This window comes from Gossypium arboreum, chromosome 1 (assembly GCF_025698485.1).
Source record: "Gossypium arboreum isolate Shixiya-1 chromosome 1, ASM2569848v2, whole genome shotgun sequence".
Lineage (NCBI taxonomy): Eukaryota > Viridiplantae > Streptophyta > Magnoliopsida > Malvales > Malvaceae > Gossypium > Gossypium arboreum.
This window is the reverse complement of record NC_069070.1, coordinates 111,872,678-111,886,633: the sequence shown is the minus strand read 5'-3', so window position 1 is coordinate 111,886,633 and position 13,956 is coordinate 111,872,678. Positions and strand designations below refer to the sequence as shown.

Here is a 13,956-nt window from a genome sequence, read left to right as displayed (position 1 = left end):
GGAACACGCACCCGCTGTTGAGGAAAGTCAACAAGAGCTTGCAAATGAGGTTGTATCGCAGGCCATGCTATGAGTGTTAGAGCAAGTAGCCAAGTGGTTTGGTGTCACAAGCCTAGGTAAAGTGGTGTTGTGATGTACCCCGAGTCACTTTGGATAGGACGTAGTAATTAGGCTTTGGCATGGTGGTTAATTAAGTGGGCCTGTTTGTCTAACGAGTTGTGATCCAAGAAGTTCTTATAAAGGGTGTTTTCAAGGGATTCCACATGTTCCTATAAGAAATTTTTTCGAAGGGTTTCGTATATATCACTCCCTGACCTAGTTGTCAGGGCCATTTGCGTGTAACAAAATCCGAACTTGATTTTTAAAAAAATAGTCCATAAAATGTGGTGGAGCTCTGCTAGTTAGGGATGAGCAATACTTGATTCAATTAAAAAAAATGAAAAAAAATCAAATTTCGGGTTATTCGAGTCAACTCGAATAAGTAATTTGAGTTTTGAGTTGAGTCGAATTTTACAATTTAAATAACTCGAATAATTCAAAGAATAGATTGATATAAATACATTTTTGGTCGCTATCAATTTTGAAAATGAGCAAATTGGTCTCTCTCAACAAAAATTACAAAATAATTTTTAAAATTCAAAATATTTATAAAAATCCCAAAATTTATATTTTAAAAAGTTTATAAAATTTTTAAAAAAGTTATAAAAATATATAAAGAAAATGAAAAATTTAAAAATTTTCTAAAACAATAATTTTGAGAGGTAAATAAGTTAATTAATGATTCAAGTTTAACATACTAAAATATCTTCTTCTTCTCTTTTTTAAGTTTTCAAATATATATGATTTTAAATTTATGTGCTCTAACATCACATTAGTTATATTGTAATAAGATTTTAATTTAACATATTTAATTTTTTAATTTAACTTGAATAATTTTACTCTATTCAATTCAAATTTCATTTTACTTAACTCAATTCAAAAAAATTAAATTAAATTAAGACAATAAATATGACTCATCGACTCAATTAAATAATTTTTTTACTTGATTCTATTGAAGTTTATCATTTTTATGCCGGAAGTAAATTTAGGATTTATTCCAAAAATATAAGCAAAGTGATTTTTTCCCTACTGGGTCTACGAAGAGGATGCGGCGTCGTATTGCACATTGATTTTTCACTTTCAGTAGCTTCCTAAGCTACTAAAGGTTCCAATTTCGCAAAGTTAACTGGGGCTTTGAGGGGGAGCGCGAACAGAAAAGAATAGGTTTCTTGACATTTTCAGCAGGTAGAAGAGAAAAGGCTATTAGCTATTGAAATGGCGGCGGTGAGAGGAGTTGTGCTAAAGCACCTGAGAGTGAATGCAACATCCCTGTCCCTGCTTCGTAACCCTAAACCCATCCCTAACGGCCACGGTGCTCTCACCTTCAACGCCATACGGCGCCGATTTTCCGACGACGTCATGGGCTCATTCCTCGACAAATCTGAGGTCACCGATCGCGTTGTCTCTGTAGTAAAAAACTTCCAGAAAATTGATCCATCCAAGGTTTTACTTTTTCATTCACTCTTCTTCTTTAAATTTTTTCTTATAATATTAGGGTATTGATTTAGTCCCTTCTTCCTTTTCGTTTGCCAATAGCTTCTTTTAAGCTTGCAATGTTATTTTCTTTAAATTTTTTAATAAATACTGATTTAATTGTTCGACTTACTTTATTTATGATTGGTGAGGTCTGGTGTAGAGGAGTTGTATTTCTCCTAAATCAAACTAATCCTTCAATTATTTCGCTATAAGTTTCTTTATTTTTGTTGCTTTGATATGATAAGCTGAGAACTACGAAAAATAAGTCTCTTTTCTAGGTGTAGTTAGATGCCTTCAAATTTCTGTCTTTTAAGAGTGAAGATCAATATGAAATTGACTTGTATTCTGAATTAACAAACCAGTACATAAGAAACTGTGGAAAAATTTGTTTGGTTTATAATGTGATTTCATTTCTTTAGAGCTGATTTCTGCATGGTTCGTTTGATGTGGATGTGAAGCTTTGGTATTTTGCAAATATGAAATTTGAGGTGGTATGGTCAGGCACTGCTTAACTATTGCTTTTTCTCTCTAATAAAAAATTTGGGTGCTTAAATGAATAGGTTATTCAGTTTCTTTCAGAGGAGGAATATGAAACAGTTCTGTTGTGGGCTGGAGTTGGTTCTGGTTGTGAATTCGATATCAAATTGAACTTTGGTTGGATTGTTAGTCTAAGTTTTTGCAATATTTATGTTATCTGGCACGTGATTGATATGCAAACAAGTATGACTTGTATAAGCATTAGATCAACTTCAATGCTAGTTGTAGTTGTAGAAGTGTGATTTTACATCTACTTGGGAAGGAGGCTTTTGTAACATACTAGTCAGACACTGCATACAAGGGATAATTATGGCTGTTGGGTATCTAATGCTTGAAAGAAGCTTCTTTCACAAGTTACATTCGTATTTGATAAATAATTATTTACTAAATCAATATTAAAATAAAAAAAATTCTATTTACTAAATATTCTTTATCTATATATACTTTTCTTGACTGAGTTGATGTCCTAAGTTAACCAGGCACCGATTTAGTTGGGAAATTACTAAAATATCCTTTCACATACAAAGTAATTAATTATAATATGAGGGTGCTTTTGTTTTTTCATGTTTTTTAATAAAATAATATGATGATAGGATTTGGAGTTGGAACGTGTGAGTTTTAAACTTTTAACTTACCATTTCTACCAAGGCCTAAAAATAAACGAATTAGGGCCTAAAAATATTAGGCTTTCTTTCTTGCAAGTAAAGTTACTTGGCTTTCTTGCATATAAAGTTTTATTCTAGCCCTAGATTTAAACCCTAAAAATACTTAATAACCCTAGGGGTCTATAATATATCTACTAAAAATAAATTTTATAAGATAAAACTGACATAATAAAATAGTATAATAAAAATAAAAGCTCCCGCGTTGATGTGCCTTAGAACTAGTACTACATTTAAAGGGCTGACTGAGTTGGTGTCACCCATCAACCGAATTCCAACTCAGTTAAACAATTATCAAAAATATTTCCTTTTATAAAATAATAAACATTATTATGAGGGTGTTTTTCTCATTTTAAATCATTTGAAATCTAGGAAAATGCACTTGATGGGATTCGAACCCAAATAGTAGTATGTTACAAAAGCCTCTGTTTTCAACTAAAGCTTTATTTACTCTTAACATCAATTTTTTATAAATATATTAGTTACATATATTCTTTCACGTGCCATAATCTAGTATTTTTTATTTAGTTTTACCTTATCCTTAAATAATTGAAAGAAAAAAAGTAAAATGACGTGTGAGTCCCTTTTCAACTTCTGTTCTCAGTTCTTCCTCAATTCCTGACCCCTCATTCCTGTGTCCAGCATAATTTTCTGTTATGATAACATCAAGTAGCATATGCATCTTCATATTTCCCCGTCCTCTTTCCTGTTGATTGCATGGTCAGGAAGAAGGAAGTGGTATGATGGAGCCATTGGTTTTTTTGCTGTGTCGCTTTATTAGACAAGTGTCACAGCACATCCTTACTTTTCTCAGCGTGTTGGAAGAATGTCTGGATCAAACATCCGTGCCATCTGTTGGTGCATTATAACCTTCTTGATTTGTGATTTGTCCTTCTGTGAAGAACCTGGAAAGGGCACACAAACTCTTGCTATTCTTTTTTCTCATTTCTTTTCCTTAATATATTTTGAGATGACACGGTATCAATTATCAAGTTATTATGAGTGCAACTTGTAGTAATTTTAGGTCTAATATTACTCGGATTTGGGTGTAAATGTTGGATGTGGTTGTGAATTTTTTTCTCAGTGTTTTAATGTATTCGTATGTTTCTTGGAAGGTAATATCCTTGTACCAATATCTGTATATGCTCAGATATGGATACTTAAAAAAACTGAAGAGTCGTAGTAATATGGTTTTTAGTTGCATGTAGAATCTTTCTCTTGTAAGTGTTTCACTCTGTTTAGGTTTTTCTGTTTTGCAGGTTACCCCAAATGCTCATTTTCAAAAAGATCTCGGGTTAGATAGTTTGGACACTGTGGAGGTTGTTATGGCTCTTGAAGAAGAATTTGGGTTTGAGATACCTGATAATGAGGCAGACAAGATCAGCACGATCAGTCATGCTGTCGAGTTCATTGCTTCTCACCCCCAGGCAAAGTAGACAGGAAATTATGACTCAAATCTTTTTCTTTATTTTACCTTGTTCATGTGAGACATGAAACTGCATTGGATAATTCCCTGAATGCCTGTAGTATCGTCTGGATCAAAGATCTTGGGTTAGTTTTGATGTTTACTGCCTCAACGCTGCTGTTCTAATTCATAAAATGTAATATTGCTATTTTGTTTATTTTTCTTGACCATATTTCATTTTAATGTAATAAATTTGGATGATCTCAGTTTCATTAGTTTGGCATTGCTTGATTTCATCTGGGAGGAAACTTTGGCTTCTATAATTGTGTAGTCGGTTGGCAATTCAACTCGACTACATATTCATACCGTAAAGATGGATTCATTCCGCACATAAATTTTCACGCTTTCAGAATCTTAATTACCGTATTTATTTATTTATTTATTCTGTAAATTAGTCTTCCCGGTTCTCTTTGTGCACATAAAATAACTTTTTCATTATACAATTTCATGTATTTAACCAATTAATTGATTCTTTTTGATTTTACATTCACTTCAAACGTATTGTATGTATAACATGGTTGGAGGAGTGGATTTCTTTTCTTATATCATAAAGCTTATGAAAACAAAAACACTTGTGGTTATAAAATATATGTAGAGATCTATTTTAAAATAAATTTGCTTTGTATAATTTAATTCAAAATTATTTTCAAAGATGAAACAATTTTCCTAAAATATAATATAAATCACTTTTTCATGTGTAGGCAATAAAATTAAGATGTTGGGAATATTTATTTTCTAAATTGTAGTCTGCATTTTGTTATAAAATAAATGATAAAGAAAATAAAAAAATAAAGATAGGAGAGCAAAAGAGAAGTATGTATTTTATTCATCAATATAATATTTACCATGCTTCTTAAAATTTATATCTATAAACACAAGTATAAATGATATATAATTCTATTTCTAATGGACATTAGAATTCTAAAGTGCAGTAAACTTCTTATGTTAATAAACATCCACTTTATAATAATAAAATATTTATAACACTCCTCTTAGATATCCATTGATAGATAATATGACTCATTAAAACTTTACTAAGATAAAAACCTTATGGGAAAAAATCTTAGTAAAGGAAAAATAATACACATATTTATAATACGCATAACATGCTGAATTTTAAAAACCTTATGGAAAAAAATTAGCAAAAGAAAACCCAATGAGATAAAACCTTAGTAAAGGGAAAAAGAATACAATGTATATTTACTCCTACTCATAAGAACATCACATAATATCTTAGAGTACATATTTCAATCTTGAATACAAACTTTTCAAATGATCACTTTAATGGATTTGCTAAATTTTTATATCACCATTCATTTGAAAGTCATGAGTGAGGAAAAATTTTGGGGAAATATATTTTGATCTCTTTAGGAGTTCAACGGTAACATTGACCTAGTCCCCGAGAATAATACCCCAAACCCGGCCGAGTAGGTTCAACCCTAATATGGTGTACCACATTAGCCACCAAAGTGACTCTCCGTTAGCTCCCACCCTAACCTCCAACACACCAGTTACTAATGACATATAATGTGTTTAAGTATAACATTACAGCGGAGTTATTTCATACACAAAATATAAACATATGAGCTTATAACATATCAAAGGAAAGGTTTGTATGTCAACAATAAAACACTCAAGGGTTCGCAAACAATAAATAACATAAGTTTGCATAGCAGCATCATGAGTTCGCAACACACAATGTATGGGTTCGCACAAAAGCATAAGTTTCCATACAAGAATATAGGTTTGCTAAATATCAATAGTTCGCATAGTACTTAACTTTGCAATATACAATATAGCTTCGCATACAAACAAACTTCGCAAACAAACGAAAGAAACAAGTATGCAGATCTCCTTATAATGCCTCAAAATGACTCAAAGAGTACTTATAACATGTCTCATAAGTGCAGCACGAAGCAATACACTCATTTGTACACCACCATGTCCCAATGAATGGAGTATAGCTTGACATTCCTTTATTTCTCCATGTGTCCCAGGGCTTCAACACCCAAAGTTACACAAATAGAGAGGTGAGTACCCACAATCCTTTGGTATACCAATATATCCAACATGGCTCTCAAAGGAGCATGGATAAAGACATTTCATAGAAAGCTCGCATAGGGAGCTTACTTATCACAAAGAGCTAGCATAGGGGGCTAGGCTTGCAAGGGAGCTTACACAGAATCTTATCACATAGAGCTCGCATAGGGAGCTTGCTGAAAAATACTTGTAAAGAGCTCATATAAAAGTTCATGAAAACATTGTTTATAAAACAATATGTTAAAAACGTTTCTTAAAAACATAGGCTTGTTTAGGATCTTGCATAAAACATGTCTTTAAAACAAAGGTTGAAAACTTAACCTTGGAAACAGAGTATTGAAGTTAAAAATAGGGTGTTGCAGAAAACTTACTTTTGAAAACAAAATTCTTAAAAATCAAAACAGATAGCATACTTAAAGCAATTTCTTAACCACTCATACTTTGAAAACATAATAGCGAGCATACTTATGACAAATCCCAAATCACTCATTGAAAACTGAGAATTAAACAAACTTGACTTTGCCTTTATCCTTGCTAGTAGATGGTCCAACTGGTTTGCACATACATAAACACACAGATTACTTAAAAAGACAAAACTTACAGAATTCACACATTCAAGCAAACCTAGCTTTATGGATAATCAACCTTAACAGGACACAGGCTTACCCTAGGTGCTACAAACTTGACTCAGAATAGAGTCTTGATGGCAGAACATTCAATGAGAGAATTCTCATGGAATAAGGGTCGTATTTAAAGACCTAAGTGTCTTGGAAATATTAGGATACCCTACTTGACTTAGGAAAGGAGTTACTTGCACGTAAAGTATTCCTAGATACACCATATATCTATTTCCTAATTTGAGTCTGACTGAATCGTTAAATGCCGAACCCCTAGTTCTCAACTCAACTAGTTAACACCAGTTCGCCAAACAAACTAGTGAACCCTCAGTTAGCAACATACCTAGCAAACACCAATTCACACCACGTGATTCTAGATGTTTGTGGTCATGACGAGGTCCCTGTTTTTGGCAAGAAAAAAAAAACACCATTTTGGTTCCATTTCAAGATGTGCAGTACTACCTAATTGATTTACAAAACAAATTCAAATTCCTATCATTTCATGAAAAACAGATCACCAAACCAATTTCAATTTAAACCAACTCAAACATAAGCTCAACCTATTCAAAAATTAATTCATTTCAATAGATTCATCCAAATGTTGAATATACCTATGTCAATACATATTAAAACATGCCATTCAACTTCTACCATTACCCTATTTATTTCATTTTGTACACCATGAACCTACATGACCTTATCTTGAACCAAAACAAACATACTTCCTGTAACAACTTTATTTTTTATAGTGTCAAAAATAGTATTTTTGTAACACCCCTAACTCGAATCCGTTGTCGGAACAGGGTTACGGAGTATTACCGGAGTTTACAAATTAAACAAACAGAAAATGCAGACATTTCATATCACATAGCATTCATGTCAAAAACCAATCAAAATCATACATATTGTCCCTTAAACGAGCTCTCAAGGCCCAAATTACACATTATAAACAAATCAGGACTAAATCGAAAACTCAATTTTTTTTTTGAAAACATTTAAAATTTTTAACACTACAAAGGTCACATAGCTGTGTGGCCAGGCCGTGTGACTCACACGACCATGAGACACGTCTGTGTCTTAGGCTGTGTGGACATTCGAATTAGGAACACACGATCATGTCCCAGCCCGTGTCCATACCCGTGTAACTCATTGACTTGTGCCACATAGCCAAGCCACAAGCCCATGTGCCAGGCTGTGTGAATATACTAACTTGCACTCTTTAAAAGATACAGGGGACACACAGCCGTGTTACCTGTCCGTGTGTCACACACGGTAGAGATACATGCCCATGTCTTTGCCTGTGTGGATGAAAATTGACCATTTTACAAGCTATATTTCTTACCCAATTTTGTGTCAATCTACAATCAACATTATGCATATCAATAAGCCATAATTAGGCACCCAAAACAAGCCAAAATAAGTGGCTAATCTCAACAAATTACATATAGGCCAACATTAAACAAAATACTTATACATGCCATTATAACCAAAATTAAAACATCCAAAAGTACCGATAGAACTGATGGATAGTGTGATATAACTCTGACAAGCTTCCAACCCAATTGAGCTTCTCATAATCTAAAAGTAAAGGAGAACAACTACGTAAGCAATGAATGCTTAATAAGCTCGTATAAAATTTAATCATATCAATTCATTTCAAATATAAAATTTATACATATCAAGAACAATCCAATAACGATACCACAAGATTCATGAAGCTATATTCAACAACTCACTAGGTGAATAAATCCATAGCATCACTTATACATATCATCCCTAGCATAGTAGGATTTTAAATAACTTTAAACCTTACCACTCTTTCATGAGCTCAAGCATATTTTCATTTTAACATTTACCATTTCAATACAACTTATAATTAAACATATTACCATTCAACCTACAGCTTGGCATTTGCCTAAGCATCAAACAACAACACTTGTTAGCATACTTGAACATATTTCATATAAATTCAACATCGATAATCTTATTATCTCAACATGTCACACATAAGTTTATTACTCGTCTCAACTTACATAATTTCCATGTATCAACATATCAAAGATATTTGTATATGTTCATGTCATGATACATATCATTCTCTTACCGTTTCTTCATATACGTATATCATCCATTTCAATATATCATGTACCATAATTTCCACGTATTTCATGTATCTATCTGTACTAGTTTGTATCAAACTTATATCGTCTCGTAACAGAACATTGCCCGTTGAACCATTTTGAATATCGTTGGATAACTTTCAAATTCATTAAATAAATCATTTTACCAAGACTTTCCCAAATCGAAGAACAACTTACGGATAAGAGTATATCATTAACAGATGCTCATAAGAGCTGGTCCTCCTGAATACATTGACAGAAGCTTGAAAGCTAAACAGAAGCTCGTAAAAGCTTAACAGAAGCTCGTAAGAGCTTAACAGAAGCTCGTAGGAGCTGAACAGAAAGTAAAACATGAGAGTTCACAACAAATGTTGAACCCCGGTTTACTTGAGTAAATGTCGTTGTCTCCTTCCAATACCATGATATATCAAATTACGAATGTACTCAAATTTCGCATTCAATTCAAATTGAGTATTAAATTCAATAATATATTTCCAATAATAATTTAATTCCAATAATATAACATATATATAATACCAATCACCAATTAACATTCACTTTAATCAAAATTTTACAGAATACAGTTCATATGAACTTACCTGGTTAAATTGCAGAAATATTAAGATTTAAGGGCATTTTGGTAATTTTTTATTTTCTCGATTTTCCACTCGACCTTAATCTAAATTAATAATTTCATTCCATATATTAATTTAGACAATAAAATAATTCATTTCATGCAATTTGGTAATTTTTGACATTTTACTTTTATTCAATTTAGTCTCTGAGCCCAAAACATGCAAATTAACCATTTTTAATAAAAACCCAAGCTGGAAGAATGATCATGATATTCAAAAAATTCCATTTATGCAATAATTTTACAAAAAACCCTTGTGTTTTTAACCTTTTCACAATTTAATCCTAAATCAATATTTAACAAAATCACTTTATAAAATCATCATACAACATAATCAAAGCTCTAAATCCATGTTATTCATCAATAACATCTAATGTTTATCAATGGAAACTTCCAAAATATTTATTAAAATAAAAAACTAAGGTAAGGTTTAGTTGGACCTAATTGTAACAATCTCAAAAACATAAAAAATTACAAGAAACAGGTAAAAATTGAAATCACATGAAGCAAAAATTGAAGAACCAACTTAAGCTCTCTTCTATGTCTGTTTTGAACCAAAAATTGAAGAAGAAAATGTCTAGAAACTTTCCAATTTGTTTTATTTTAATTTCACCAAAATTATAATTTTGCCATTATTCACTTTATTTTATTATTTTTTTCTCTTATGCCGCCTCATGCATTAAATTTTGGTACATTTATTACTTATTTCCTTCTTTATTTATTAATTAGGCCATTTAATCACCTAATTATTATATTTAACAAGTTTTACACCTTTTCAATTTAGTCCTTTTTCATTAATTGATTATCAAAACATTAAAATTTTTCAACGAAACTTTAATACCATCTTAATGACACTCCGTAAATATTTATAAAAATATTTACAGCTCGGTTTATAGAAACGAGGTCCCGATGCCTCACTTTTTAAAACCACTTGACCTAATAAATCATTATAAAACACAAATTACTAATTCAAAAACCTTTTTAAAACCATATTTGACTCATAAATATTAATATATAATATTTACGAACTTAATTTTTGGATTTGATGGCCTCGAACCACTATATCCGGTACCACTAAAAAATCGGGCTGTTACAATTTCAAGTACCATAATTTTGAAGATAGAGTCAGTAAATATTATTTAATAATATTTACAAGTTCATTATTTTTTTTTTATGTTTGAATTGGTAAGTTTGGTTAGTAGGTTAGGAATGTCAATGTATGAACTAAACCGTAAGAATTAGTGAATAGTTAGTCAAATGAGTTTAATAAAAAATGTTCAAGGTTCAAAGTGGTAAAGAACCACTCTTGCATGGTAGTGCTGGCTTTGTCAATGTTTAGCAGAAATACTTGTTAATTTCCATTTAATAATGAAATTAAGATGTTAAGTGTTATAGGCTAAAATGGATGGAAAGAAAGTCTCATTCTCATCTGATGTGAGCTCAGTTACATCATGTGAAGGTTCAAATAGAAGGGCTCATAATTGGACGAAGGATCCATTTCCATTTGCAAACATGATCTGTTTTGGACTACTATGGAAGAATGATTGGGCCAATTGCGTAAAGCCCAATACTAATATGAAATGTTACTTTGGATTTACTATTTAGGCCCTATCACTTAGTAATTTAGTTTTTGGGTTCAAGGCTTTGTTGGTTTAATTTATGATCTTCCTTTAGTAATTTTTCGTGCCTTTAGGTGTCAAGTGTGTCTTCAATTTATGCTTTGCGTCATATTTAGTTTCCACAGCTTTTGTGTGTCCATATCATGTTTATGTTGTGTCACATGTTTGTTGTCTTTAATGTGTCATGTTTAATTTTCACAGTATGCATATTTCTTTTTATATTGTGTTTGATTTTTAACTATAGTATCTTTCAATAATATTTTTTGTTTGTGATTTTGCAAATGAGCTAATGGTCTCTATTTATAGTGTTTGTAGGTATATGGTTGGTCACAAAGGGATGCTTATGACTATTCGTATTCCCAAGCAAATTCATGCACGTCCATTTTCTTTTCCAACAAGAATTCATGTATTTCTTCAAACATCAAATGACCATTTGGATTTTGTACACAAGTGCATTGTGTTGGATTACCGGTACGCCTCATGGTGTAACGAAAAAAAATATTCCGGCTATCATCAACCATGGATTCATGTACAAGGAACGAATCGGGTTGAAAAAGAGTTGAAGATATAACTTTAGGATCTGATTTCTTTTTGCGATGTTGATTCCAAGCCACAAACAAAAATGTCTCGATCTCTACGTAGTTCACCCAGTCAAAACGAATGGAAAAAACTCTCTTAAACTTTTTAGAGAGAATGTTCAAAATAGTTGTTAGACCCTTTTTTATTTATTTTTCCTTTTTTGTTAACCGTAACACACTAAAGGATTATATTCCTTCTATTAATCTAACCTAATAAAAACAAAATAATTCTTTTTTTTTTAGAGAAGCGTGTGGAAAGTATATTAAAAAGATTATATTCTACTTCTATGCCTATTTAATTAAAGTATTAATTTATATTTTTTGTTACGTTTATTTTATTTCGTTATTCCAATTGAGAGATTTTCTACTTCGTTTCCTATTCGATATTCAATCCAAAATTATTCAAATCTCTTTTATTTTCTAAATCAATCGTGTTTCTTACATAGTTTATTCAATCAAAATTGAGATTATGAATAACATGAGTGGCTAAATCCCTTAGGAGAGACTAATGAGTGGGTCAGGATGTGACTAACGGAGGATTTGGGATTTGTCGAGATGGATTAGTTGGTATATGTAACACCCCAAAATAGGGCCTAAGTGTAATATCCCGAAAATTTTTATAATAAAATATTATCCGTAATATAGTAAAATAAGGAAATAAAGTGACAAAAAGGGAAATTTTGAGTTATGTCAATATTAGGAAGTATATTATGACATATTGATTCAAGAAAGGATTAAATTGTAAAAGTGAGAAAAGTTTTGTGGCCCAAGAGTAAATACTCAAAATTTGAAGGATTAAAGTGTAAATATGAAAAGTTGAAGGACTAATAGTGCAAATATTTTAAGGATGGAATGATTTAGAAACCAAGGAAAATTGATGAATTAGGACCAAATTGAATAGGTGATCCTAATGCATATAGATACAAATGGTCCAATGGGAGCAAGAATTTCCAGGAGCATTTGGAACATTTCGTTTCTGAGCAGAAGAGCCGTTTTCAAGTAGTGTTCGATCGATTACGTATTAATCAATATTCGATTGATTGGTCTGAGGTTGTCGACAAAAAAGATTTGTCTAAGTCACTTCGTTTCTTTTTGTCCAAGTTACTTCTCTTTTTGTCCAAGTTGCTTCTCTTTTAAGAATTATGAGGGACTAAATTGCAATTTTACCAAATTAAGTGATGACTCAAGAATGGAATTTTAAAAGATCACAAAGGGCAAAATGGTCAATTGGAAGAGAGAGAAATCTAGAGACAATGATGATGTTGGAGATATTTTAGATAAATTAAATAAATAAATATTAGTTTATTAATACTTTAAAATTGATTTTTAAATGATATTTTATTATTTTATTAGTATTTTATTTATATATATATATATATATATATATATATATATATATGTAAGGAAAGAAAGGGGAGGATGATATGATCACCTGTCTCATGCAACTAACGTGAGAGGAAGAAGAAGAAAGAAAGTTTTCCTTTTCTTACAATTTAGTCCTTCCTCCAAAAATTCATTATTTTCACCTAAAAATTGAAAGAATTTCCATAGCCATCAAGAGACAAAGATAGCAAGGAGATGATGGGGAGCAAGAATATCAAGTTGGATTCAAGAAATAGAAGCTGGAGGAGAGAGAAAAATCAAGTTAAAGATTGAAGTCAATAAGAAAAGGTAAGTACATCAAGATTTCAATATGTTTTTAAGTTTGGTATTATTAACAAAGCATGGAAATAATGTTATAGTAGAGTTTTCTTACATAAGGTCCTATGTTCTTGATATGTTAGTGAAGAGAAAATAAGAGAAAGTAATGAGAAATGGTGTAGAAAAAGAAAATAAAGGTGTTATAACATGGTAATTAATATCTTGCACTAAAACAGATCTAGACAGTAGCAGTAGTAGAACTTTGAAAAATCACCAAAAATTTTAGAAATCGAATGATAGGATGAATAAAATATGAGATTAAATATTGTTTAGTCTAGTTTCTTATAGAAGAAACGGTGTAAGTAATGTATTTGTAAATCATGAGATATAATAAATTTTGTGTTACAAGGTCAGAATGAATTCGGGTTCCCCTGTTCTGACTTTGGAAAATCATAAAAAAATTGGATA

At 31.2% G+C, this 13,956-nt stretch overlaps 1 protein-coding gene across 1 annotated transcript; it reads left to right on the top strand.

Moving 5' to 3' along the window:
- Positions 1 to 1,191: 1,191 nt before the first annotated feature.
- On the top strand, positions 1,192 to 4,454 carry LOC108480502 (acyl carrier protein 2, mitochondrial-like). The gene is made up of 2 exons (XM_017783523.2): positions 1,192 to 1,542; positions 4,034 to 4,454. Exons 1-2 carry the CDS (start codon positions 1,315 to 1,317, stop codon positions 4,208 to 4,210), a joined length of 405 nt encoding a protein of 134 aa, XP_017639012.1. The 5' UTR covers positions 1,192 to 1,314; the 3' UTR covers positions 4,211 to 4,454.
- Positions 4,455 to 13,956: the final 9,502 nt, after the last annotated feature.

What these genes read in the sequence shown, in the direction of transcription:
- LOC108480502 (XM_017783523.2), top strand. Translation starts at nt 1,315, where the DNA reads ATGGCGGCGGTGAGAGGAGTTGTGCTAAAGCACCTGAGAGTGAATGCA. An exon ending in AGAAAATTGATCCATCCAAG is followed by an intron (nt 1,543 to 4,033) that starts GTTTTACTTTTT and finishes TCTGTTTTGCAG; the next exon opens with GTTACCCCAAATGCTCATTT.